Raw genomic sequence first — 25,122 nt, 5'->3', positions numbered from 1 at the left:
GCTGCATCCCAGTTGGATCCCAGTGTCCCCAGTGTCCCCCACTGTCCCCCAGTGTCCCCCAGTGTCCCTCGGCTGGATCCCAGTTGGATCCCAGTGTCCCCAGAGTCCCCAGTATCCCCCAGTGTCCCCCAGTGTCTCTCAGCTGGATCCCAGTTGGATCCCAGTGTCCCCAGTGTCCCCAGTATCCCCCAGTGTCCCCCAGTATCCCCCAGTGTCTCCCAGTTGGATCCCAATATGCCCCACTGTCCCCCAGCTGGATCCCCAGTTGGATCCCAGTGTCCTCCAGTATCTCCCAGTGTCCCCCAGTTGGACCCAGTGTCCCCCACTATCCCCCAGTGTCCCCCAGCTGGATCCCAGTTGGATCCCAGTGTCCCTCGGCTGGATCCCAGTTGGATCCCAGTATCTCCCAGTGTCCCGCAGTATCCCCCAGTTGGATCCCAGTGTCCCCCAGTGTCTCCCAGTGTCTCCCAGTGTCCCCCAGCTGGATTCCAGCTGGATCCCAGTATCACCCAGTGTCCCCCAGCTGGATCCCAGTGTCCCCCAGTGTCCCCTGGCTGGATCCCAGTTGGATCCCAGTATCTCCCAGTGTCCCACAGTATCTCCCAGTGTCCCCCAGTGTTCCCCAGCTGGATCCCAGTGTCCCCAGTGTCCCGTAGTATCCCCCTGTGTCCCCCAGTTGGATCCCAGTGTCCCCAGTGTCTCCCAGTGTCCCCCAGATGGATCCCACTGTCCCCCAGTTGGATCCCAGTGTCCCCCAGTGTCCCCCAGTATCCCCAGTGTCCCCCAGTGTCCCCAGTGTCTCTCAGTGTCGCCCAGCTGGATTCCAGCGGGATCCCAGTATCCCCCAGTGTCCCCCGGTGTCCCCCAGTTGGATCCCAGCGTCCCCCAGTGTCCCCAGCGTCTCCCACTGTCCCCCAGTTGGATCCCAGTGTCCCCCAGTATCCCCCAGTATCCCCCAGTATCCCCCAGTGTCCCCCAGTGTCCCCCAGTATCCCCAGTGTCCCCCAGTGTCTCTCAGTGTCCCCCAACTGGATTCCAGCGGGATCCCAGTATCCCCCAGTGTCCCCCAGCAGGATCCCAGTGTCCCCCAGTATCCACCAGTATCCCCCAGTATCCCCCAGTGTCCCCCAGTGCCCCCCAGTGTCCCCAGTGTCTCCCAGTGTCCCCATCTGGATCCCAGTTGGATCTCAGTGTCCCCCAGTGTCCCCAGTGTCCCCCAGTGTCCCCCAGTATCCCCAGTGTCCCCCAGTGTCTCTCAGTGTCGCCCAGCTGGATTCCAGCGGGATCCCAGTATCCCCCAGTGTCCCCCAGTGTCCCCCAGTTGGATCCCAGCGTCCCCCAGTGTCCCCAGCGTCTCCCAGTGTCCCCCAGCTGGATCCCAGTTGGGTCCCAGTGTCTCCCAGTGTCCCCAGTGTCCCCCAGTGTCTCTCAGTGTCCCCCAGCTGGATTCCAGCGGGATCCCAGTATCCCCCAGTGTCCCCCAGCAGGATCCCCAGTGTCCCCCAGTATCCCCCAGTATCCCCCAGTATCCCCCAGTGTCCCCCAGTGTCCCCCAGTGTCCCCAGTGTCCCCCAGTGTCTCTCAGTGTCGCCCAGCTGGATTCCAGCGGGATCCCAGTATCCCCCAGTGTCCCCCAGTGCCCCCCAGTGTCCCCAGTGTCTCCCAGTGTCCCCCAGCTGGATCCCAGTTGGATCCCAGTGTCCCCCAGTGTCCCCAGTGTCCCCCAGTGTCCCCCAGTATCCCCAGTGTCCCCCAGTGTCTCTCAGTGTCGCCCAGCTGGATTCCAGCGGGATCCCAGTATCCCCCAGTGTCCCCCGGTGTCCCCCAGTTGGATCCCAGCATCCCCCAGTGTCCCCAGCGTCTCCCAGTGTCCCCCAGCTGGATCCCAGTTGGGTCCCAGTGTCTCCCAGTGTCCCCAGTGTCCCCCAGTGTCTCTCAGTGTCGCCCAGCTGGATTCCAGCGGGATCCCAGTATCCCCCAGTGCCCCCCCAGTGTCCCCAGTGTCTCCCAGTGTCCCCATCTGGATCCCAGTTGGATCCCAGTGTCCCCCAGTGTCCCCAGTGTCCCCCAGTGTCCCCCAGTATCCCCAGTGTCCCCCAGTGTCTCTCAGTGTCGCCCAGCTGGATTCCAGCGGGATCCCAGTATCCCCCAGTGTCCCCCGGTGTCCCCCAGTTGGATCCCAGCGTCCCCCAGTGTCCCCAGTGTCTCCCAGTGTCCCCCAGCTGGATCCCAGTTGGGTCCCAGTGTCTCCCAGTATCCCCAGTGTCCCCCAGTGTCTCTCAGTGTCGCCCAGCTGGATTCCAGCGGGATCCCAGTATCCCCCAGTGTCCCCCAGTGCCCCCCAGTGTCCCCAGTGTCTCCCAGTGTCCCCCAGCTGGATCCCAGTTGGATCCCAGTGTCCCCCAGTGTCCCCAGTGTCCTCCAGTGTCCCCCAGTATCCCCAGTGTCCCCCAGTGTCTCTCAGTGTCGCCCAGCTGGATTCCAGCGGGATCCCAGTATCCCCCAGTGTCCCCCGGTGTCCCCCAGTTGGATCCCAGCGTCCCCCAGTGTCCCCAGCGTCTCCCAGTGTCCCCCAGCTGGATCCCAGTTGGGTCCCAGTGTCTCCCAGTGTGCCCAGTGTCCCCCAGTGTCTCTCAGTGTCCCCCAACTGGATTCCAGCGGGATCCCAGTATCCCCCAGTGTCCCCCAGCAGGATCCCAGTGTCCCCCAGTATCCCCCAGTATCCCCCAGTATCCCCCAGTGTCCCCCAGTGCCCCCCAGTGTCCCCAGTGTCTCCCAGTGTCCCCATCTGGATCCCAGTTGGATCCCAGTGTCCCCCAGTGTCCCCAGTGTCCCCCAGTGTCCCCCAGTATCCCCAGTGTCCCCCAGTGTCTCTCAGTGTCGCCCAGCTGGATTCCAGCGGGATCCCAGTATCCCCCAGTGTCCCCCGGTGTCCCCCAGTTGGATCCCAGCATCCCCCAGTGTCCCCAGCGTCTCCCAGTGTCCCCCAGCTGGATCCCAGTTGGGTCCCAGTGTCTCCCAGTGTCCCCAGTGTCCCCCAGCGTCTCTCAGTGTCCCCCAGCTGGATTCCAGCGGGATCCCAGTATCCCCCAGTGTCCCCCAGTGTCCCCAGTATCCCCAGTGTCCCCAGTGTCCCCATCCCAGGAGCAGCTCTGGGCGGTCCCTGTGCCGCCTCATTCCCGGGCTCCCTGAGCCATCCCCAATTCCCGGCATCCCCAACCCCCCCGGAGCATCCCAAAGAGCCGGGAAAGGTCCCGACCATCCAACTCCTGCTTTTCCAAGCGGCTCCCAGGACGCTCCAGAAATTCCGAGATCCGAATTCATCTCACTTGGGGAATCATTGGGGGTGAGAGGCTGGAAAGAGGCGCTGGCTGCATCCCTGTGGGATTTCCCTTGGAATTTCCCACCGGATGGAGCCGATGCCTTTGATCTGATTCCCCCCCACCCCCCCCCAAAAAAATTCATTCCGAATTCCTGAAAGAAATCCAATTCCTTCAAGAAACGGAATTCCCGGCTCCAGACTCACCATTTTATTGAAGTGGTATTTGCAGTATCCACAATATTTGACGTTGTCCACTTCCAGCACCTCCTCCTCGCACAGGAGCCCGGCCATCTGCGCACTGAAAAGGTGGAAAATCAGCAGGAAAACGGGAAAAATCCTCTCCAAGGGCAACAAAATAATCCAGGATATCCCAGCGGGGCCTGGATTTTCCCTGTTCTCCTCGGGAAAGAGCAGCGGGAATGCTCGGATTGATGGAATTCACGTGAAATCCTCCAAATTGTGGTTTTCTGCTGGTTTGTCTTGGTTTGGGGGTTTTTAAGGGAGATCAGGGATAATTCCAACGGAGGGAAAAAGGGAATCTGTGTAAATCTGGGAATCTCCCTGTTCCCGCTGATCCTGGCGTTGTTTTCCTGCTCTGGGGGCACTCGAGGATAATCAACCTTTAAAATCCCCAAATCCTCAGATGGGGTCTGGGCAAGGAACATTCCCAGCTCCTGACTCATCCCTGGACTCCTGTTGGATTCCATAAGGTCCGAGGGAATTCCCAAACCTCGGGAGCTCCCTGGAAAAACCTCCTGGGCCAGGAGGAGGAAGAGGAGGCACTTCCAGCCCTAAATAATCCCGGGGGGATCAATCCCAAACCCCAAAACCCACAGGGAACGTGGGCAAGGAACATTCCCAGCTCCTGACTCATCCCTGGACTCCTCATGGATTCCGTAAGGTCCGAGGGAATTCCCAAACCTTGGGAGCTCCCTGGAAAAACCTCCTGGGCCAGGAGGAGGAAGAGGAGGCACTTCCAGCCCTAAATAATCCCGGGGGGATCAATCCCAAACCCCAAACCCCACAGGGACCGTGGGCAAGGAACATTCCCAGCTCCTGACTCATCCTCGGGCTCCTGTTGGATTCCACAGGCTCCAAGGGAATTCCAAATTCCCTGGAAAAACCTCGCCCTTCCCAGTTGGGCCAGGAGGAGGAAGAGGAGGCACTTCCAGCCCTAAATAATCCCGGGGGGATCGATCCCAAACCCCAAAACCCACAGGGAACGTGGGCAAGGAACATTCCCAGCTCCTGACTCATCCTCGGACTCCTCTTGGATTCCGTAAGGTCCGAGGGAATTCCCAAACCTTGGGAGCTCCCTGGAAAAACCTCCTGGGCGAGGAAGAAGAGGAGGCAATTCCAGCCCTAAATAATCCCGGGGAGATCAATCCCAAACCCCAAACCCCACAGGGAACGCGGCCCCAGATCCAGGGCAGGGGAATGAACATTCCACAGTCTCCAAGGGAATTCCCAAACCTTGGAAACTCCCTGGAAAAACCTCGCCCTTCCCAGCTGGGCCAGGAGGAGGAAGAGGAGGCACTTCCAGCCCTAAATAATCCCGGAGGGATCAATCCCAAACCCCAAAACCCACAGGGAACGTGGGCAAGGAACATTCCCGGCTCCTGACTCATCCCTGGACTCCTCTTGGATTCCGTAAGGTCCGAGGGAATTCCCAAACCTCGGGAGCTCCCTGGAAAAACCTCCTGGGCCAGGAGGAGGAAGAGGAGGCACTTCCAGCCCTAAATAATCCCGGGGGGATCAATCCCAAACCCCAAACCCCACAGGGACCGTGGGCAAGGAACATTCCCAGCTCCTGACTCATCCTCGGGCTCCTGTTGGATTCCACAGGCTCCAAGGGAATTCCAAATTCCCTGGAAAAACCTCGCCCTTCCCAGTTGGGCCAGGAGGAGGAAGAGGAGGCACTTCCAGCCCTAAATAATCCCGGGGGGATCGATCCCAAACCCCAAAACCCACAGGGAACGTGGGCAAGGAACATTCCCAGCTCCTGACTCATCCTCGGACTCCTCTTGGATTCCGTAAGGTCCGAGGGAATTCCCAAACCTTGGGAGCTCCCTGGAAAAACCTCCTGGGCGAGGAAGAAGAGGAGGCAATTCCAGCCCTAAATAATCCCGGGGGGATCAATCCCAAACCCCAAAACCCACAGGGAACGCGGGCCCCAGATCCAGGGCAGGGGAATGAACATTCCACAGTCTCCAAGGGAATTCCCAAACCTTGGAAACTCCCTGGAAAAACCTCGCCCTTCCCAGCTGGGCCAGGAGGAGGAAGAGGAGGCACTTCCAGCCCTAAATAATCCCGGAGGGATCAATCCCAAACCCCAAAACCCACAGGGAACGTGGGCAAGGAACATTCCCGGCTCCTGACTCATCCCTGGACTCCTCTTGGATTCCGTAAGGTCCGAGGGAATTCCCAAACCTCGGGAGCTCCCTGGAAAAACCTCCTGGGCCAGGAGGAGGAAGAGGAGGCACTTCCAGCCCTAAATAATCCCGGGGGGATCAATCCCAAACCCCAAACCCCACAGGGACCGTGGGCAAGGAACATTCCCAGCTCCTGACTCATCCTCGGGCTCCTGTTGGATTCCACAGGCTCCAAGGGAATTCCAAATTCCCTGGAAAAACCTCGCCCTTCCCAGTTGGGCCAGGAGGAGGAAGAGGAGGCACTTCCAGCCCTAAATAATCCCGGGGGGATCGATCCCAAACCCCAAAACCCACAGGGAACGTGGGCAAGGAACATTCCCAGCTCCTGACTCATCCTCGGACTCCTCTTGGATTCCGTAAGGTCCGAGGGAATTCCCAAACCTTGGGAGCTCCCTGGAAAAACCTCCTGGGCGAGGAAGAAGAGGAGGCAATTCCAGCCCTAAATAATCCCGGGGAGATCAATCCCAAACCCCAAACCCCACAGGGAACGCGGCCCCAGATCCAGGGCAGGGGAATGAACATTCCACAGTCTCCAAGGGAATTCCCAAACCTTGGAAACTCCCTGGAAAAACCTCGCCCTTCCCAGCTGGGCCAGGAGGAGGAAGAGGAGGCACTTCCAGCCCTAAATAATCCCGGAGGGATCAATCCCAAACCCCAAAACCCACAGGGAACGTGGGCAAGGAACATTCCCGGCTCCTGACTCATCCCTGGACTCCTCTTGGATTCCGTAAGGTCCGAGGGAATTCCCAAACCTCGGGAGCTCCCTGGAAAAACCTCCTGGGCCAGGAGGAGGAAGAGGAGGCACTTCCAGCCCTAAATAATCCCGGGGGGATCAATCCCAAACCCCAAACCCCACAGGGAACGTGGGCAAGGAACATTCCCGGCTCCTGACTCATCCCTGGACTCCTCTTGGATTCCGTAAGGTCCGAGGGAATTCCCAAACCTTGGGAGCTCCCTGGAAAAACCTCCTGGGCGAGGAAGAAGAGGAGGCAATTCCAGCCCTAAATAACCCCAGGGGGATCAATCCCAAACCCCAAACCCCACAGGGAACGCGGCCCCAGATCCAGGGCAGGGAATGAGCAGCTGGGCACCATTCCAGAGGCGAATTCCAGGGAATCTCACCAGGTGACGTGGAAGGCCTGGCGGCAGCCGTGCCGGTTGCAGGCCATGCAGGCCCCGGAGGCCGCTTTGCTCTCCCGGCCCTGCTCCTCGCAGATGTAGCAGGTCTGCCATGGAAAAAAACCACGGAAAAAACGGATGTTATCCAAGAGGAAAAGCCGCCAGGAATTCCTAAATCTCATGGGATGCGTTGGGGTGGGAGGGATTTTAAAGCTCAGTAAATTCCAACCCCCCACCAACTTCAGCTGTGCCAGGCTGGGTTGTTCCTGTGAGGGAATTTCTGGGATATCGATGGAATTTGAAAGAATTTCCAGGAAAATTCTGGGATATTCCTCGGTGGGATATACAGAACTTCTCCTTTTTGTTCCCCAAAACCCAACTGTCGCATCCAACTGTGGAGGAACCAACATGGAATTCCATGGATGCAGTCAGCTCAAGTCGTTCCACCAAGAAATTCCTCCAATTCCCCTTTTATCCCACAAAATCCCAACTGTGCCATTGGAAGCGAGATGGAATTCCATGGATCCAGCTGCCTCCAGTCGTTCCACCAAGAAATTCCTCCAATTCCAGCGATTTGGGGAGGACAAACGGGGAGAACCAAAAATTTCCTCGCAAATCCAGCGATTGCCTTGGTTTTTGAAGGAATCAGTAAATCGGGAAGGAGCCGTGGTGGGATGGGATGATCCCGAAATCCCGAAATCCCGGTTTTTACCTTGTTGAAGCGGTCGTGGGGGACGTACTGGAGCACGATGGGCTCCATGGTGAGCACGTTGGCAAACTGCACCTCGGGGATGTACAGGGCACACACCACGTGGGCCCAGCCTGGCAAAGGAAGGGAAAAGTGGGAATTCAGCCCGGGAATCCCAAAAAAACCTCCGTGCTAAAAAAAAATGCTGTCCTGAAAAAGCTACGCGTCAAAAAACCTCCAGCCGAAGAAAACCTCCATCCCCAAAAAATCTCTGTCCCAAAAAACACTTCATCCAAAACCTCTCCATCCCAAAAAAACCTCCATCCCAAAAAAATCTTCATCCCAAAAAAACCTCCATGCCAAAAAAATCTTCATCCCAAAAAAATCTCCATCCCAAAAAAATCTCCATGCCATAAAAATCTCCATCCCAAAAAAACCTCCATCCCAAAAAACACTTCATCCAAAACCTCTCCATCCCAAAAAAACTCCATCCCAAAAAAATCTCCATCCCAAGAAAACCTCCATCCCAAAAAAATCTTCATCCCAAAAAAACCTCCATGCCAAAAAAATCTTCATCCCAAAAAACACTTCATCCAAAACCTCTCCATCCCAAAAAAATCTCCATCCCAAAAAAACCTCCATGTCAAAAAAATCTCCATCCCCAAAAAACCTCTCCATCCCAAAAAATTCTTCATCCCCAAAAACCTCCATACCAAAAAAATCTTCATCCCAAAAAAAACCTCCATGCCAAAAAAATCTTCATCCCAAAAAAATCTCCATCCCAAAAAAATCTTCATCCCAAAAATCCCTCTATCCCAAAAAACACTTCATCCAAAACCTCTCCATCCCAAAAAAATCTCCATCCCAAAAAAATCTCCATGCCATAAAAATCTCCATCCCAAAAAAACCTCCATCCCAAAAAACACTTCATCCAAAACCTCTCCATCCCAAAAAACTCCATCCCAAAAAAATCTCCATCCCAAGAAAACCTCCATCCCAAAAAAATCTTCATCCCAAAAAAACCTCCATGCCAAAAAAATCTTCATCCCAAAAAACACTTCATCCAAAACCTCTCCATCCCAAAAAAAATCTCCATCCCAAAAAAACCTCCATGTAAAAAAAATCTCCATCCCCAAAAAACCTCTCCATCCCAAAAAATTCTTCATCCCCAAAAACCTCCATACCAAAAAAATCTTCATCCCAAAAAAAACCTCCATGCCAAAAAAATCTTCATCCCAAAAAAATCTCCATCCCAAAAAAATCTTCATCCCAAAAATCCCTCTATCCCAAAAAACACTTCATCCAAAACCTCTCCATCCCAAAAAAATCTCCATCCCAAAAAACCCTCCATCCCAAAAAATTCTTCATCCCCAAAAAAACCTCCACCTGAAAAAAAAACCTCCATGCCCCAAAAAACCTCCATCTCCAAAAGCCTCTATCCCAAAAAAACTTCCACGCCAAAAAATCCTCCATGCCAAAATCCTCCATCCCAAGAAAAGCTCGATCCCAAAAAACTTTCATCCCAAAAACCCCTCTATCCCAAAAAATCTTCTGTCCCAAAAAACTGCCAGCCCCCAAAAAACCTCCATGCCAAAAAATTCTCTATCCCAAAAACTCCTGCATCCCCAAAAAGCCTCTATCCCAAAAAACCTCCATGCCAAAAAAACCTCAATCCCAAAATACTCAATGCCAAACCCCCTCCATCCCCCAAAGAAATCCATCCTAAAAACACCTCCATCCCAAAGAAAGCTCCGTGCCAAAAAAGCCTCCATCCCCAAAAATCCCTCCATCCCAAAAAATCTTCATCACCCAAAAAACTCTCCATCCCAAAAAGCCTCTATCCCAAAATATCCTCCATGCCAAAACAACCTTCATCCCCCCAAAAATCCATCCCAAAACCTCTCTCCATCCCAAAAAACCTCCATCCCAAAAAAGGATCCAGGGAAAGGGTCCGGGCAGGGAATGATGCCCTAAAAAGGATCCAGGGAATGGTGCCCCATAAAGGGATCCAGGGAATGGTGCCCATAAAGGATCCAGGGAATGGTGCCCATAAAGGGATCCAGGGAATGATGCCCATAAAGGATCCAGGGAATGGTGCCCATAAAGGATCCAGGGAATGGTGCCCATAAAGGGATCCAGGGAATGGTGCCCATAAAGGATCCAGGGAAAGGGATCCAGGGAATGGTGCCCCATAAAAAATCCAGGGAATGGTGCCCATAAAGGATCCAGGGAATGGTGCCCAAAAAGGATCCAGGGAATGGTGCCCCATAAAAAAATCCAGGGAATGGTGCCCATAAAGGGATCCAGGGAATGGTGCCCCAAAAGGGATCCAGGGAATGGTGCCCCATAAAGGATCCAGGGAATGGTGCCCCATAAAGGATCCAGGGAATGGTGCCCATAAAGGATCCAGGGAATGGTGCCCAAAAAGGATCCAGGGAATGGTGCCCCATAAAAAAATCCAGGGAATGGTGCCCATAAAGGGATCCAGGGAATGGTGCCCCAAAAGGGATCCAGGGAATGGTGCCCCATAAAAAATCCAGGGAATGGTGCCCCAAAAGGGATCCAGGGAATGGTGCCCATAAAGGATCCAGGGAATGGTGCCCCATAAAGGGATCCAGGGAATGGTGCCCATAAAGGGATCCAGGGAATGGTGCCCCATAAAGGGATCCAGGGAATGGTGCCCCATAAAGGATCCAGGGAATGGTGCCCATAAAGGATCCAGGGAATGGTGCCCATAAAAAATCCAGGGAATGGTGCCCCATAAAGGATCCAGGGATTGGTGCCCCATAAAGGATCCAGGGAATGGTGCCCCATAAAGGACCCAGGGATTGGTGCCCATAAAGGATCCAGGGAATGGTGCCCATAAAAAATCCAGGGAATGATGCCCCAAAAGGGATCCAGGGAATGATGCCCCAAAAGGGATCCAGGGAATGGTGCCCATAGAGGGATCCAGGGAATGGTGCCCATAAAGGGATCCAGGGAATGGTGCCCATAAAGGATCCAGGGAATGGTGCCCATAAAGGGATCCAGGGAATGGTGCCCCAAAAGGGATCCAGGGAATGGTGCCCATAAAAAATCCAGGGAATGGTGCCCATAGAGGGATCCAGGGAATGGTGCCCATAAAGGATCCAGGGAATGGTGCCCATAAAGGGATCCAGGGAATGGTGCCCATAAAGGATCCAGGGAATGGTGCCCCAAAAGGGATCCAGGGAATGGTGCCCATAAAAAATCCAGGGAATGGTGCCCATAAAGGGATCCAGGGAATGGTGCCCATAAAGGATCCGGGGAATGGTGCCCCAAAAGGGATCCAGGGAATGGTGCCCATAAAGGGATCCAGGGAATGGTGCCCATAAAGGATCCAGGGAATGGTGCCCATAAAGGATCCAGGGAATGGTGCCCATAAAGGGATCCAGGGAATGGTGCCCATAAAAAATCCAGGGAATGGTGCCCATAAAGGGATCCAGGGAATGGTGCCCATAAAGGGATCCAGGGAATGGTGCCCATAGAGGGATCCAGGGATTGGTGCCCATAAAGTATCCAGGGATTGGTGCCCCATAAAGGATCCAGGGAATGGTGCCCATAAAGGGATCCAGGGAATGGTGCCCATAAAGGATCCAGGGAATGGTGCCCCATAAAGGGATCCAGGGAATGGTGCCCATAAAGGATCCAGGGAATGGTGCCCATAAAGGATCCAGGGAATGGTGCCCCATAAAGGGATCCAGGGAACGGTGCCCCAAAAAGGATCCAGGGAATGGTGCCCCATAAAGGATCCAGGGAATGGTGCCCCATAAAGGGATCCAGGGAATGGTGCCCATAAAGGATCCAGGGAATGGTGCCCCATAAAGGGATCCAGGGAATGGTGCCCATAAAGGATCCAGGGAATGGTGCCCCAAAAGGGATCCAGGGAATGGTGCCCCATAAAAAAATCCAGGGAATGGTGCCCAAAAAGGATCCAGGGAATGGTGCCCATAAAGGGATCCAGGGAATGGTGCCCATAAAGGATCCAGGGAATGGTGCCCATAGAGGGATCCAGGGATTGGTGCCCATAAAGGATCCAGGGAATGGTGCCCCATAAAGGGATCCAGGGAATGGTGCCCATAAAGGATCCAGGGAATGGTGCCCCATAAAGGATCCAGGGAATGGTGCCCATAAAGGATCCAGGGAATGGTGCCCAAAAAGGGATCCAGGGAATGGTGCCCCATAAAGGATCCAGGGAATGGTGCCCATAAAGGATCCAGGGAATGGTGCCCCAAAAGGGATCCAGGGATTGGTGCCCATAAAGGATCCAGGGAATGGTGCCCATAAAGGATCCAGGGAATGGTGCCCCAAAAAGGACCCAGGGAATGGTGCCCATAAAGGATCCAGGGAATGGTGCCCGTAAAGGGATCCAGGGAATGGTGCCCCATAAAGGGATCCAGGGAATGGTGCCCATAAAGGATCCAGGGAATGGTGCCCATAAAGGGATCCAGGGAATGGTGCCCATAAAGGGATCCAGGGAATGGTGCCCATAAAAAATCCAGGGAATGGTGCCCAAAAAGGATCCAGGGAATGGTGCCCATAAAAAATCCAGGGAATGGTGCCCCAAAAGGGATCCAGGGAATGGTGCCCATAAAGGGATCCAGGGAATGGTGCCCCATAAAGGATCCAGGGAATGGTGCCCCATAAAGGGATCCAGGGATTGGTGCCCATAAAGGATCCAGGGAATGGTGCCCCATAAAGGATCCAGGGAATGGTGCCCCAAAAAGGATCCAGGGAATGGTGCCCATAAAGGATCCAGGGAATGGTGCCCCAAAAAGGATCCAGGGAAAGCCCCCAGGGAATGGCTCTGGGCAGGGAATGGTGCCGGAGGGACAGGTGGGATTAAACCTCCGTCCCCCAAATCTGATGGAGAAGGGGAAATTCCATCTGCTCTGGGCGGGATGGAGGTGGTTGGAATGTCAGGAATGTTTGGGGCTGATCCAAACCCAGCTGAGCCAGAATTAGGGTGGATTCACCTTGGCCAGGGCCTCAAATCCCATGAAAACCCCATGGAAACCCAATGGAAACTCCACAAAAACCCAGTGGAAACTCCATGAAAACCCAATGGAAACCCAATGGAAACTCCACAAAAACCCCATGGAAACCCAATGGAAACTCCACAAAAACCCAGTGGAAACTCCATGAAAACCCAATGGAAACCCAATGGAAACCCAATGGAAACCCCACAAAAACCCCATGGAAACTCCATGAAAACCCCATGAAAACTCCATGAAAACCCCATGGAAACCCAATGGAAACTCCAGGATTACAGATTTATCCAGCCTTGTAAATCCTTGGAATTCCCAAAATCTGGGATTTCTCAGGACAAAGACCTCCTTGCCTAATCCCACTGTTTCCATGGCAGAAACCTTCCTAAAAAAATGAAGTTTGGGGGAAAATGAAGTTTATTTCTAGATCCAAGAGCTCTGATCCATGGAAACCCAGAGGATTCCCGGCAAAAATCCGCAGGAAAATCCCGCATGGAAAAGCTCCGGGATGGGACCTGGATCCCACTGCAATCCCACAGGTCGGGAACGATTCCTGTCAGGTCAAAACCCCAAAATCCCACTTTTTTGGGCTCGTTTTGACTCCAACCCAAGCTCAGCAGGGAAAAGATTCCTTTCCATGGAGGCTCCAAAAAGTGAATTTTTTGGGGAAAAAAACGTAGAGCGTTGAATTCCTTTTGGAGCCTCCCGGATTTTTCCAGGTGGGAATATCCCGGTTCGGAGCTACTCACCCCCGTTATCCGTGCGTTTCAGGGCTCCATCCTTGTGGGGGCACAGCTCGCACCTCTGAAACGAAGGGGAAAACACCAAATTTCATCAAATTTCATCGATAAAATTCAAATTTCATCCATTTCATTCCAGTTTTAGGACCAGAAAACCGATGATTCGACCCCAAAAGCCGAAGGGCAGAGGGACGAAGGCTGAGGTGGTTTTAGGGGAAAAAATGCCTCCAAAAAGCCCTGAAGGGAGGGATTTAAAACCCCGGGGGCAAAGCTTTTGCTTTTGGGGTTTTTTTAGGACCGGTTTTAGGGGCTGCGGTTGAGGAGTAAAACTGAAAGCGGTGACTCAGAGAGAGGAGGGCGAAGCAAAAGGAGTTTTTATCTCTCTCTGCCACTTCCCTTCCTCCTCTCGCTGCCTCTCGTGATGGGTTTTTTCCAGTCTTGTGACAGCCCCGGGGGGCGAATTTTGGCTGTAGGGTCGTGGTTGGGTTTGGTGGCACCCCAAATCCAGGCTGAGAGCGTGTGAGATCAGGTTTTGGGGTGTTTTCACACCACTAAAACTGAGCTGCCCCAAAAATCTTGGTGCTGTCACCTCAGAGAAAATCTCCCCCCGCCTTTTTTTTTTTGGGGGGGGGGGGAGGGGTTTGAATTTTAAAAAGGCCCCAAACCCTGGGAGGTTTTTGCCTCTTCCTTTATAGGAACGTGTGAGTCGGTAAAAATAAACCCGGCCTGAACAAAAACTGGGTTTGGGGGGGGGAAAAGCGTTTCTTCTGAAGGTTTTGAGATGAGGTGGCTGGGGATGAGGGGGGGAGGTGGGACCTGGGGGTCCACGGAGTGGGAATGGATGGGGGATCCCAAAAAATCCCAAATAACTGAGCAAAACCCCTCGGCCACTGAGGAATCGTGGAATGGTTGGGGTTGGAAGGATCTTAAAGCTCATCCGGGGACAATTTCTGCTATCCCAGGTTGGGTCAAACACGGCTCTGGGCAATTCCAGGAGCTGGAATAGGAAAATCAGGGATTAGGGGGAAAAATCCACCTCGTTTTCCCTGAAAGTCCATGAAAACCCAATGGAAACTCCATGGAAACTGCATGAAAACCCAATGGAAACTCCATGGAAACCCAATGGAAACCCAGTGGAAACTCCATGAAAACTCCATGAAAACCCAATGGAAACTCCATGAAAACCCAGTGGAAACCCAATGGAAACCCAATGGAAACTCCATGAAAACTCCTTGGAAACCCAATGGAAACCCCATGGAAACTCCTTGAAAACCCCAAGAAAATCCCAAGAAAATCCCAAGAAAATCCCATGAAAACTCCATGAAAACCCTTTAACGAATCCATCCCAGATTTATCCCAAATTTTGGCTGTGTGGAGGAGCCGTGGCTGCCTCATCCTTGGAATTATCGAATTCCAGGGCTTGGAACAACTCGGTTTTAGGGGAATCCCTGTTTTGGGCTGAGTCTCCAAAGCCAGCCTTGCTGAGTCCCCAAACCCGGCCTTGCTGAGTCCCCAAACCCGGCCTTGCTGAGTCCCCAAACCCAGCCTTGCTTAGTCCCCAAACCCAGCCTTGCTTAGTCCCCAAACCCAGCCTTGCTGAGTCCCCAAACCCGGCCTTGCTGAGTCCCCAAACCTGGCCTTGCTGAGTCCCCAAACCCGGCCTTGCTGAGTCCCCAAAGCCAGCCTCGCTGAGTCCCCAAACCCAGCCTTGCTGAGTCCCCAAACCTGGCCTTGCTTAGTCCCCAAACCCGGCCTCGCTGAGTCCCCAAACCCGGCCTTGCTTAGTCCCCAAAGCCAGCCTCGCTGAGTCCCCAAACCCGGCCTTGCTTAGTCCCCAAACCCGGCCTTGCTGAGTCCCCAAACCCGGCCTTGCTGAGTCCCCAAAGCCAGCCTCGCTGAGTCCCCAAACCCAGCCTTGCTGAGTCCCCAAACCCGGCCTTGCTTAGTCCCCAAACCCGGCCTTGCTTAGTCCCCAAACCCGGCCTTGCTGAGTCCCCAAAACCCAGCCTTGCTGAGTCCCCAAAGCCAGCCTCGCTGAGTCCCCAAACCCGGCCTTGCTTAGTCCCCAAACCTGGCCTTGCTGAGTCCCCAAACCCGGCCTTGCTGAGTCCCCAAACCCGGCCTTGCTTAGTCCCCAAACCCAGCCTTGCTGAGTCCCCAAACCCAGCCTTGCTGAGTCCCCAAACCCGGCCTTGCTGAGTCCCCAAAGCCAGCCTCGCTGAGTCCCCAAACCCGGCCTCGCTGAGTCCCCAAACCCGGCCTTGCTGAGTCCCCAAACCCAGCCTTGCTGAGTCCCCAAACCCGGCCTTGCTGAGTCCCCAAAGCCAGCCTCGCTGAGTCCCCAAACCCAGCCTTGCTGAGTCCCCAAACCCGGCCTTGCTTAGTCCCCAAAGCCAGCCTTGCTGAGTCCCCAAACCTGGCCTTGCTTAGTCCCCAAACCCGGCCTCGCTGAGTCTCCAAACCCGGCCTTGCTTAGTCCCCAAAGCCAGCCTCGCTGAGTCCCCAAACCCGGCCTTGCTGAGTCCCCAAAGCCAGCCTCGCTGAGTCCCCAAACCCGGCCTTGCTGAGTCCCCAAAGCCAGCCTCGCTGAGTCCCCAAACCTGGCCTTGCTTAGTCCCCAAACCCGGCCTCGCTGAGTCTCCAAACCCGGCCTTGCTGAGTCCCCAAACCCAGCCTTGCTGAGTCCCCAAACCCGGCCTTGCTGAGTCCCCAAACCTGGCCTTGCTTAGTCCCCAAACCCAGCCTTGCTGAGTCCCCAAACCCGGCCTTGCTTAGTCCCCAAACCCGGCCTTGCTTAGTCCCCAAACCCGGCCTTGCTGAGTCCCCAAACCCGGCCTTGCTGAGTCCCCAAACCCAGCCTAGCCCAGCTCTTCCCGCTCTCCTGCCTCACCGGGAAATCCTCCAGGATTCCTCGGGAATGTTTGGGAAGAGCTCTGTGACCCCGAGCCCTGATCCGATCCCTTCCCTATCCCTTCCTCTGCTGTTTTCCAGCTCAGGAGAATTTGGGATGCTCCAGGTGAGAAACTCGGAGGATTTAGGATGGTCTTAAAAATCCATAAATGGATAAAAGTCCTTTCCAACCCCAAAAACTCCACAAAAGCCAAAGGCAATCCTGCGACTCTGACAGCTCAACATCATCTCAGCTGATCCCAATTTTCCCCCTCTCCAAAACTTCCTGAGGAAATGAGCAGGGAAAACGTCTTTCGAGGAGAAATCACTTTTTTTGGGAAGATTGAGATCTTTAAACCCAAAAGTATGGGATAACTCGATTCCATACTCACCACCCGGGCGGCTCTTTCCTGGGATTCGCATTTCCGGCAGAACCAGGGGCCGGTGGGAACCTGGACAATCCCATAGCAAGCTGGGAAAAAAGACAAAAAACCTGCATTAGACCATCTTTAAATTGATTTTTTTAAAAAATTTCTTAGGGATTTATAAACGTTTGGAGCAGCCTGGAAAATTCCCTGTTCATGGAGGAGCTGGATGAGCTTTAAGGTGCCTTCCAATCCCAAGCATTCCATGATTCCAAACCAAAAAAATTACATCCACGATATTTTTTTATTCCCTTTTCCTGTCTCTGCTCCCAGCAAAACCAGTTCAGCTTCTCCCAGGAGCTCCAGGGATTCATTTGTTCAATTCCACGCCTGGGATGAAAAATTCCTCCATCCCAAAAACTCTCCATCCTAAAAAAACCCTCCATCCCAAAAAAACCTCCATTCAAAAAAACCCTTCCTTCCCAAAAAAACCCCAACCTTCCATCCCAAAACCACCTCCATCCCATCAAACTCTCCATCCCAAAAATCCCTCCATCCCCAAAGAAACCTCCATCCCAAAACTCCATGAAAACTCCATGAAAACGGGAATGGAGCCAGGGAGGAATTGCACCTGTGCTTGGAATTCCCCGCCTCTCCCCTCTCCAAGTGATCCGAGAATTACATGGATAATATGGAACCCCTAAAACATAACTGGGATTAAAATCCTAATTGGCACCAAGAGGAGGGAGAATCCCGACAGGCACCACCCAAAATTCCCATTTTTCCTGCACATCACACCCAGCAGCATTTCAGCACTTCCAGCACCAGGGAATTCCCGGAATCATGGAATATCCCGAGCAGGACAGGCCCCACAAGGAGCATCAAATCCAATTCCAGGATTTTTAGAATTCCTCCTGGGAACGCGATCTGCGTAAATGCAATTTTCCAGCTGATATTCCCAAAAATCCTGCTGGTTTTATCCAGCCCTGGTGCTCCTGGGGCCTCTCCCTGCAGCTCCCGCTCTGTTTCCTGAAGATTTTTCCCATTTTTTTTGGGCGGAATTCCCACTCCAGACATCCCAGAGTCCCAAAGGAAGCGTTTCCTATCCCAAAATTAGATTTAGGGCAGCAAAGGCAACGCTAAAATTCCAAGCTTGGCCTCCCAGGTGGGAATTCGGGATTTTCCCGGGAAAAACCGAATTATCCCTCTCTCATTCCACCTCCAAGCAGGAACCGGGATGGAATCCCGGCCGTTCCAGGCGTTTGGGGCGGGACAAAGGGAATCTCCCGCTGGAAGCGATCCTGGGATGTTCCCTGGGGGAGGAACCCGCGGAGGATTCCCCGAATCCCTCCCGTGTCCGGCATTCCCCCCTCGGCCGGGAAAAGGAGCGCGGGGGAACGGCCGAGCCAGGGAAAACCGGGAAGAGAACAGGGAAAACTGGGAAAAAAACCAGGGAAAGGGGGGGGGGGGGGGGGGCGGAACCAGGAAATAAACAGGGAAAACAGGGGGAAAAAGAGGGAGGAAAAGAGGGGGGGAAACAGGAAAAACAGGGAAAACCCAGGGAAAATAGGGGGAAAAACAGGGAATAAACAGGGAATAAACAAGGGAAAAAGCAGGGAAAACGGGGGGAAAGCAGGAAATAAACAGGGGGAAAAACAGGAAATAAACAGGGAATAAACAGGGGGAAAAACAGGGGAAACAGGGAGAAAAAAACAGGAAATAAACAGAGAAAACAGGGAGAAAAACAGGGGAAAACCAGGGAAAACAGGGAAAAAAACAGGGAAAACGGGGGAAAAAAAACAGGAAATAAACAGGGAATAAACAGAGGAAAAACCAGGAAATAAACAGAGAAAACAGGGAGAAAAACAGGGGGAAACCAGGAAGAACAGGGAAAAAACCAGGGAAAACAGGGAGAAAAAACCAGGAAATAAACAGGGAATAAACAGGGGGAAAACCAGGTAAAAACCAGGGAAAACAGGGGAAAAAACAGGGAAAACGGGGAAAAAACAGGAAATAAACAGAGAAAACAGGGAGAAAAACAGGGGGAAACCAGGAAAAACGAGGAAAACAGGTAAAAAACCAGGAAAAACAGGGGAAAAAACAGGGAAAAAAACAGGGAAAACAGGGGGGAAAAAAAAACAGGAAATAAACAGGGAATAAACAGGGGAAAAACCAGGAAATAAACAGAGAAAACAGGGAGAAAAACAGGTAAAAACCAGGGAAAACAGGGAAAAAACCAAGGAAACGGGGGGGGAAAACCAGGAAATAAACAGGGAATAAACAGGGAGAAAAACGGGGAAAACGAGGGGAAACGCAGAAAAAACAGTGGAAAACCAGAAAAAAACGGGGGAAACCCAGGAAAAACAGGGGGAAATCCAGGAAAATCAGGGGAAAAGCCAGGAAAACCAGGGAAAAACCAGGAAATAAACAGGGAAACCAGGGAAACACGAACTCCCTGGAAGCCCCGGGTCCATCTTTAGCCCCGGGCTGAGGGCCAAGAACGAGCGCTCAGCTGGAGCCAGCGGGGCGCTGCTGCCAGGGGAAAACAGGGAGGAAAACAAGGGGGAAAAAGGCGGAATGTGAGCGGAAAATACAATTTTCCTCCGTTCTTCGAGCCCTCATTCCCCGTCAGATGGCTCCGTGAATATCTTGGATTTATTTTACTGGAAAACTGGGGGGGAAAACCCCAAAGCCAAGGGAAAAAAGCGCAGAAAATGAGCAGAAAATACAATTTATGCACGTCCTTAAGCCCTTACTGGAGCCTCCATTTCCCACGCAGTGGTTTTGTTGACATTTTGGGGTTTTTTTTTTCTTTAAGAATCAGCCCTAAAATGCAGCCACAGGTTCTTTTTAACAGCCCAGAGCCCTCCCTCGAGCTGCACGACCATTCCCCAGGTAACGCCGGGGCTTTTGGCGATCCAGGCAACCCCAAACCCCTGTGGGATTGCCCGGGATGAGCCCCGAGGGTTCCTTTCTGGGGTTTGTGCTGTTTCAGAAATAAAAACCTCCCCAAACCCACAGGGGCCGGGCCGGGCTCCAAAAGGGGCGTGAGGAACACTCAGCGCGGGGCCGGGGAATCACCACATCCTGGAGGGCTCCGAATAAACCCCAAACAGACTCCCGGGCTTCCCACACGCACAAACCGAGCCTCAGACGAGTCCCGGAGTCTGTTCCTGACCCTCTGAAGCTCTTCCTTCAGCTCTGCAACCCTTCCTGCCCCTCTGAAACTGTTCTTGAAAAATCCCAAGCTGTTCCTGACCCTCTGGGACTGTTCTTGAATAGCTGAAACTCTTCCTGAGCCCCTGAAACTCTTCCTGACCCCGTAAAATTCTTCCTGACCCTTTGAAACTCTTCCTGACCCTAAAAACTGTTCTTGAAAATCTGGAACAGTTCCTGACCCTAAAAACTGTTCCTGCTCCTCTGGAACTGTTCCTGACCCTTAAAAACTGTTCCCGCCCATCTGGAACTGTTCCTGACCCTTAAAAACTGTTCCCACCCCTCTGGAACTGTTCCTGATCCCCCTGAAACTGTTCCTGACGCTTAAAAACTGTTCCCGCCCCTCTGGAACTGTTCCTGATCCCCCTGAAACTGTTCCTGACCCTTAAAAACTGTTCCCGCCCCTCTGGAACTGTTCCTGATCCCCCTGAAACTGTTCCTGACGCTTAAAAACTGTTCCCGCCCCTCTGGAACTGTTCCTGATCCCCCTGAAACTGTTCCTGACCCTTAAAAACTGTTCCTGCCCCTCTGGAACGGTTCCCACCCCTCTGGAATTTTTCCTGACCCTTAAAAACTGTTCTTGAAAATCTGAAATTGTTCCTGACCCTTAAAAATTCTTTCTGCACTTCTCAAACTGCTCCCACCCCTCTGGAACTGTTCCTGCCCCTCCTGGAATTCTTCTTGGCCTTTAGAAACTGTTCCTGACCCTTTGAAATTCTTCCTGCACCTCTGGAACCGTTCTTGAATATTTGAAACTGTTCCTGACCCTTAAAAATTGTTCCTGACCCTTAAAAATTGTTCCTGCCCCTCTGGAATTTTTCCTGCCCGTCTGGAATTTTTCCTGCCCCTCTGGAGCTTTTCCTGCCCTTCTGGAATTGTTCCTGCACCTCTGAACCTGTTCCTGACCCTTAAAAACTGTTCCTGCCCCTCTGGAATTTTTCCTGCCCCTCTGGAACTGTTCCTGCCCCTCTGAACCTGTTCTAGCACCTCTGGATCTCTTCCTGACCCTCTGAAACTGTTCTTGAAAACCCAAAAGTGTTCCTGCCCCTCTGGGACCGTTCTTGCCGCCACACAAAGCTGTTCGTGTTCATTTTGGGAGCGGGCAGAACGATGCCAAAAGCCTCGATTTCCCTCCAAAAAATAAAAATAGAGGGGGGTGGATGAAATGTTCTCTGGGATGGGGTTTGGTGAGCGATGGGAAGAACGGAAGAGCAGCAAAATTAAAATAGAAAGAAGATTTTTTTACAGAGAGACCCTGGTCCTGCGGGGTCAGCTGGGGGCACCCCCGAGGGCTGGAACCGAGAGGGGGTTTTGGTTTCCCAGAGAAGCTGTGGCTGCTCTGTCCCTGGAATTGTCCCAGGCCAGGCTTGGAGCAACCTGGGATAGTGGGAGGTGTCCCTGCCCATGGCAGGGGTGGCACTGGATGGGATCTGAGGTCCCTTCCCACCCAAACCATTCCCTGACCCCACAACAGCTGACCCCAAACACCTCGGGGTGAGAGAACCCCCCGAGAGCGTCACGGCCCCGTTTGTGTCCCCTCAGTCACCGGCTGGGGCTGCTGAGCACGGACACCCCAAAAACAGGCACAGCAAAAGGAGCCCAAGGTCCGGCCCTGATCCCTGCACCTGAGAGCGGCTGCGGACAGGGCTGGACACACGGACAGGGCTGGACACACGGACAGAGCTGGACACATGGACAGGGCCAGACACACAGACAGAGCCGGACACACGGACAGGGACAGGGCTGGACACACGGACAGGGCTGGACACATGGACAGAGCCGGACACACGGACAGAGCCGGACACAGGGACAGAGCCGGACACACGGACAGGGCTGGACACATGGACAGAGCCGGACACATGGACAGGGACAGGGCTGGACACACGGACAGAGCCAGATACAGGGACAGGGACAGGGCTGGGCACAGGCACAGAGCCGGACACACGGACAGAGCCGGACACAGGGACAGAGCCGGACACACGGACAGGGCTGGACACATGGACAGAGCCGGACACATGGACAGGGACAGGGCTGGACACACGGACAGAGCCGGACACACGGACAGGGACAGGGCTGGACACACAGACAGGGCTGGACACACAGACAGGGCTGGACACACGGACAGAGCCAGACACATAGACAGAGCCGGACACATGGCCACGGACAGGGCTGGACACACAGGGCTGGACACACGGACAGAGCCGGACACACGGACAGGGACAGGGCTGGACACACCGACGGGGCTGGACACATGGACAGGGCTGGCCACACAGACAGGGCTGGACACACGGACAGAGCTGGACACATGGACAGAGCTGGACACATGGCCATGGACAGGGCTGGACACACAGACAGGGCTGGACACACGGACAGAGCCGGACACACAGACAGAGCCGGACACACGGACAGGGACAGGGCTGGACACACGGACAGGGCTGGACACACGGACAGAGCTGGACACAGGGACAGGGACAGAGCCAGACACTGGGACAGGGGCAGGGCTGGACACAGGGACAGGGACAGACCTGGACACACACTCAGGACAGAGCCAGACCCACGGACAGAGCTGGGCACAGGCACAGAGCCGGACCCATGGACAGTGACAGAGCCGGACACACGGACAGAGCCGGACACACGGACAGGGACAGAGCCGGACACACGGACAGAGCCGGACACACGGACAGGGACAGAGCTAGATGAAGGACAGGGCCGGAGCCGAACCCACGGGCAGCCGGAGCCGGGAGCGAGCATCGGGAATGGATGGAGAGGAGCAGGAAGAGGCCGGAGATGCGCCGGGAGAGGGATGGGATAACAACAGCCGGGCAAACCGAGCGGCCCGAGGAGCCCGGAACCCTCCGCGTTACCCCAAACAAACGGAGCCGGCACCGCCGCCTCTCCGCCGCCTCGGAACGGCCGCCAACACCGATTTTAATGCGGATTTTATTTGTTCACGGAACCGAGGACAAACTTTCCGGGCCCGCTACCGTGTGCGAGGGGCGGGCTCGAGTCATTTAAAATGCAAATCGCCCGTGTCGCCGGGAGCAGCGGGAGGAGGAGGAGAGGAGGAGGAGGAGGAGAAGGAGGAGGAGGAGGAGGAGGGCTGCCTTCCTCCCTCCCTCCCCTTTCAGGAGGCAGCTCCGGGCCCCGCCGCCCCCTCCGGGGCTTCCCCGCGGCCCCACGGACACCCCCGGCCCGCGGTGGGGGCGGCAGCGGCTCTGCCCCCACTTCGCTCCCCGCTAAACCGGGGGGGGCACCGGAGAAACCACCCCGCTCCCGACCCCCGGGGGGGCTCCGCTGCTGCCCAGCTCCGCCTCCGCCGTGTCCCTGCCGTGTCCCCCCCCACACTCCCCGGCCGCGCCAGCCCCGGCGGCGACACCGTTATTCGGAACAATAGCGCTAAAACAAAGCGGGCCCCCCCGCCGCCGCCCCCATCCTCACCCCGCCCCATCCCGGGGGGCCCGGCGGGGATCTCGGGGGGCTCGGGGAGGGGCTCGGGGTGGGGGTGGGGGGGGCCGTGGCGAGCTCACCTTGGTGCACGGCCACATTGCAGCCGTGGCCGTCGCAGTAGACGAGCGGGTTCTCCGCCCAGCCGCGCTCGTCGGAACACACACAGCAGCCTCCCACCATCTCCTTCATACTTCCATGAGGGTTTCCTGCCCCCCCGCCTCTCTCTGCTCCTCCTCCTCCTCTTCTCCTCCTCCTCCTCCTCCTCCTCTTCTCCTCCTCCTCCTCCTCCTCCTCCTCCGCGCTGCCCCCTCCCCGCCTCTCGCCGCGTGTCCGAGCCCCGCGGCCGGGCGGGGCCGGGAGGGGGGACAGCGGGGGGACCGTGGGGACAGCGAGCGGCAGGAGGGCGGGGGGGGCTGCGCGGTGATGAGGGGACCGGGGGGACAGCGCGGGGACAGCGGCGGGTGGCGGAGGTGGCCCCGCGGCCCCGAGCACACCCAGGTCCCCCCCCTTTCTGCCGGTCCCCCCCCCGTTTGTCCCCGTGTCCCCCCCCCCCTCTTCCCGGTACAATCATGGCGGCGCCGCCCGCACGCTCCGGTAAAATTTGCGGTTCACGGATCGCGGCCCGGCCGGGGCGGGCGCGTTTGTGCGCGGGTGACATTCGATTTTTTTTTTTGGGGGGTTTAACCCTTTCCTGCCGCTTCAGGACGAGGATTTTGGGGGGTTTTTTTTTCCCCTCCAGCCTCCTCTGCCCGGCTGCGAAAGCGGGGATCTTGCTGGGGTGCGCGGCCGACATGGAGCGCTCCGCGGGGATGAGCTGGGACCGCTCCGCAAATCCCATTATCCCGCAATTCCCGGCTGGCTGATCCCGGCTCCGCCAGCGCCACCGGCTGTCCTGCGGCCGAGACTCCTCCGGAAAAGGTTTTTAACCCCTTGGCACCTGTTTGGTTGTCTGGGAAGGAGGGAAAAATCTTTCCCCGCCTTGGAGGCTTGTGCGCGGCAGGATGAGTGTGGAAATCAGCTGGAAAACAGGGGAAAGGATCCTGAAATATTGGGAATGTTTATTTATGGGATTGCGCCTGCAGGAAACCGGTGAAGAGAAATGATCCTGAAATATTGGGGATGTTTATTTATGGGATTATACCTGCAGGAAAGAAGAGAAATTATCCTGAAATACAGGGAATATTTCTGTTCGGGATTGCGCCTGCGGATCTCAAAATCTGCCTCACGAGACCTTTGGGATATCACGGGAAGCTCCCCTTGCCTTGGACCCGGAACACACCCGGGAAAACCCAACCACGCAGCACAGGAATGATCAAATCTCAGAAAAGAGGCCCAAAAAGTGCCACATTCCTGCAGCTCGGGCTGTCCCTGGAATCTTCTGGAATGGGGACGTGGAGCAGCTCCCAGCTCCTCGTGGAACAAGGGAAGTGCCCGAAGCCAGGCCGGGTGCGGGAACAGTGGGAAACGTCACCAATGGACTTTTTTGGGCTGTTTTTGTAGGGAATATTTCGGTGTGGGATTGCGCCCGCAGGAAACCAGCGAAGGGAAATGATCCGGAAGTATTTGGAATATTAATTTATTATTATTATTATTATTGTTATTATTATTATTTTATCCCCACCCCAAACACTCAAATCCCAAATCAGCCGCGGTTCCTGTGGATTTGGGGGGTTTTTCCCGTGCAGCACCACTCTGCTGATGCTCCCAGCTCCGCATATTCCACAATTTCACGATTTACAGTAACTTAAATAACCCCAAACCCATTACCAGCATCCCTGAGCCTCCTCTTCCTCAGTTTCCCTCACCCCAGAAACCTTTGGAATCTCGGCCTGTGCCATCCTGGGATTTCTTTTAACCCAAACCCCTCCTTGAGCCCCAAAAATCCCAATTTTAGGACC

The 25,122-nt window shown here is 54.8% G+C and overlaps 1 protein-coding gene across 2 annotated transcripts in view; it reads right to left on the bottom strand.

The window, feature by feature from the left end:
* The window catches only part of MLLT6 (MLLT6, PHD finger containing), a 52,889-nt gene extending 29,434 nt beyond the window's left edge, over positions 1 to 23,455 (bottom strand). For both annotated transcript variants that reach the window (XM_032134180.1, XM_032134181.1), the window contains exons 1-6: positions 23,305 to 23,455; positions 16,589 to 16,668; positions 13,317 to 13,371; positions 7,586 to 7,695; positions 6,877 to 6,980; positions 3,527 to 3,620 (exon numbers count right to left, since the gene is read on the bottom strand). In XM_032134180.1, coding sequence (XP_031990071.1) covers positions 3,527 to 3,620; positions 6,877 to 6,980; positions 7,586 to 7,695; positions 13,317 to 13,371; positions 16,589 to 16,668; positions 23,305 to 23,413 — 552 coding nt within the window. In that variant the 5' untranslated portion in view covers positions 23,414 to 23,455. The remainder of the gene's footprint in view (positions 1 to 3,526; positions 3,621 to 6,876; positions 6,981 to 7,585; positions 7,696 to 13,316; positions 13,372 to 16,588; positions 16,669 to 23,304) is intronic.
* Between the last annotated feature and the right edge of the window lie 1,667 nt (positions 23,456 to 25,122).

The sequence above is a fragment of the Corvus moneduloides genome, chromosome 26, assembly GCF_009650955.1.
Source record: "Corvus moneduloides isolate bCorMon1 chromosome 26, bCorMon1.pri, whole genome shotgun sequence".
In the NCBI taxonomy this organism is placed as follows: Eukaryota; Metazoa; Chordata; class Aves; order Passeriformes; family Corvidae; genus Corvus; species Corvus moneduloides.
Note: the sequence above shows the minus strand (reverse complement) of the source record. Positions and strands in the feature narration are given on the sequence as shown.